Source organism: Batrachochytrium dendrobatidis (genome assembly GCF_000203795.2).
Source record: "Batrachochytrium dendrobatidis JAM81 unplaced genomic scaffold BATDEscaffold_6, whole genome shotgun sequence".
Taxonomy (NCBI): domain Eukaryota; kingdom Fungi; phylum Chytridiomycota; class Chytridiomycetes; order Rhizophydiales; genus Batrachochytrium; species Batrachochytrium dendrobatidis.
In genome coordinates, this window is record NW_006281104.1 from 1 (window position 1) to 1,310 (window position 1,310).

Consider the following 1,310-nt stretch of genomic DNA (forward strand, 5'->3'; position numbering starts at 1 on the left):
CTAATCAAACAACTGGTCAGAATGCAGGTTAAATACTAGTTAAAATACTCGTCAAATACTCGTCAAAATTGTTAGACATTGGTAATGTATGACATTTGTAATAGGACCCAGACGGTCAGGATGGGGTCTAGTAACAAGCAGTGTATAAACAAGTAAGCTATACAATGCTTAGATATGGTGATGACCGTTGCCTCACTCTATGCAATGACTGTAACGCTTGGGAACCCTTAACGGTGAAGCTTAGGAGTGACGCTTATACCGCCACTAATTCACCACTACTACTTACTATATATAAGAGACAAAGTTCTCTTATCAATAAATAATCACGACTATTCTGATTCATTCCTTCTTCTTATCTTACATCTCTGTGATCTTCCTCTAAAACTTATACTACATAAATATGTCACTATACGTTAATGAACAAGAGGTTATGAGCCCAGCCTCACAGCAGGTCAAGATCGCTGAAGGTCTTATTATTACGGTATTGACCCAGGACAATTACACTGTCTGGGCAAACCAAATGGAGGCCGCCTTCGAAACTCTGGATCTATGGGAATCTCACATCATAGGTGAACTTCCAGAAAAGATCGAGCGCGACTACAAATTAAAGGAATTCAAGGCAAGAGGAATCTTGCAGGCAACAGTGAGCAGTAAATTCAAGTTTATGCTCTGTGACAGTAATGGAATACAACTTGACGCCAGGAAAATCTGGGTCGGACTCAAGAACCATTATGTTGACTACTGTGAAAGATCGCTGACGCGATCAGAGGAAGCCATGGCAAATCTGCAGTACGATCCCAGGAAGGGAGTCGAGGAACTGTACAACACTATGACGAGTCTACGTCATAAGATTGCAGCGGCAAATATATTTTGGGGTGAGAAAGTGTTTGCATCAAGGGTGATGGCAAAACTTGTTTCCAAGAGCAGAGAATGGCGCTATTTCGAAGGACATACAGTGCGATGGACCGACGAAATGTTAAGCCCCAACAAATTCCTGTCGGAACTCATCGAGGAGGAAATTAAACTCATCAACATGGGTGCACTACCGAGGCACGGTGTAGATGACACCATATACGAGGCGAACTATGCGTCTAGAAATCATAGGAACCTACGGAAAGGTTCAACATCACATGGGCCAAATGCACACGGCGCATAGCAAGGCAACTCTAGTCGGGATGACTATTTTGCAGCAAACCATGAGATGGATAATTATTATCGTAGAGAGCAGGGACGTCGACCCTATGAACAAAGAAACGACGATCAAGACAGAATGCCCGCATGCCATAATTGTGGTAATATAGGCCACTATG

The 1,310-nt window shown here is 42.8% G+C and overlaps 1 protein-coding gene across 1 annotated transcript; it reads left to right on the top strand.

Annotated features, from left to right (window-relative positions):
- Window positions 1-400: 400 nt before the first annotated feature.
- BATDEDRAFT_88859 (uncharacterized protein) lies at window positions 401-1,156 on the top strand (the record flags this gene model as incomplete). The annotated part of the gene is made up of 1 exon (XM_006679087.1): window positions 401-1,156. One exon carries the CDS (start codon window positions 401-403, stop codon window positions 1,154-1,156), a length of 756 nt encoding a protein of 251 aa, XP_006679150.1.
- Window positions 1,157-1,310: the final 154 nt, after the last annotated feature.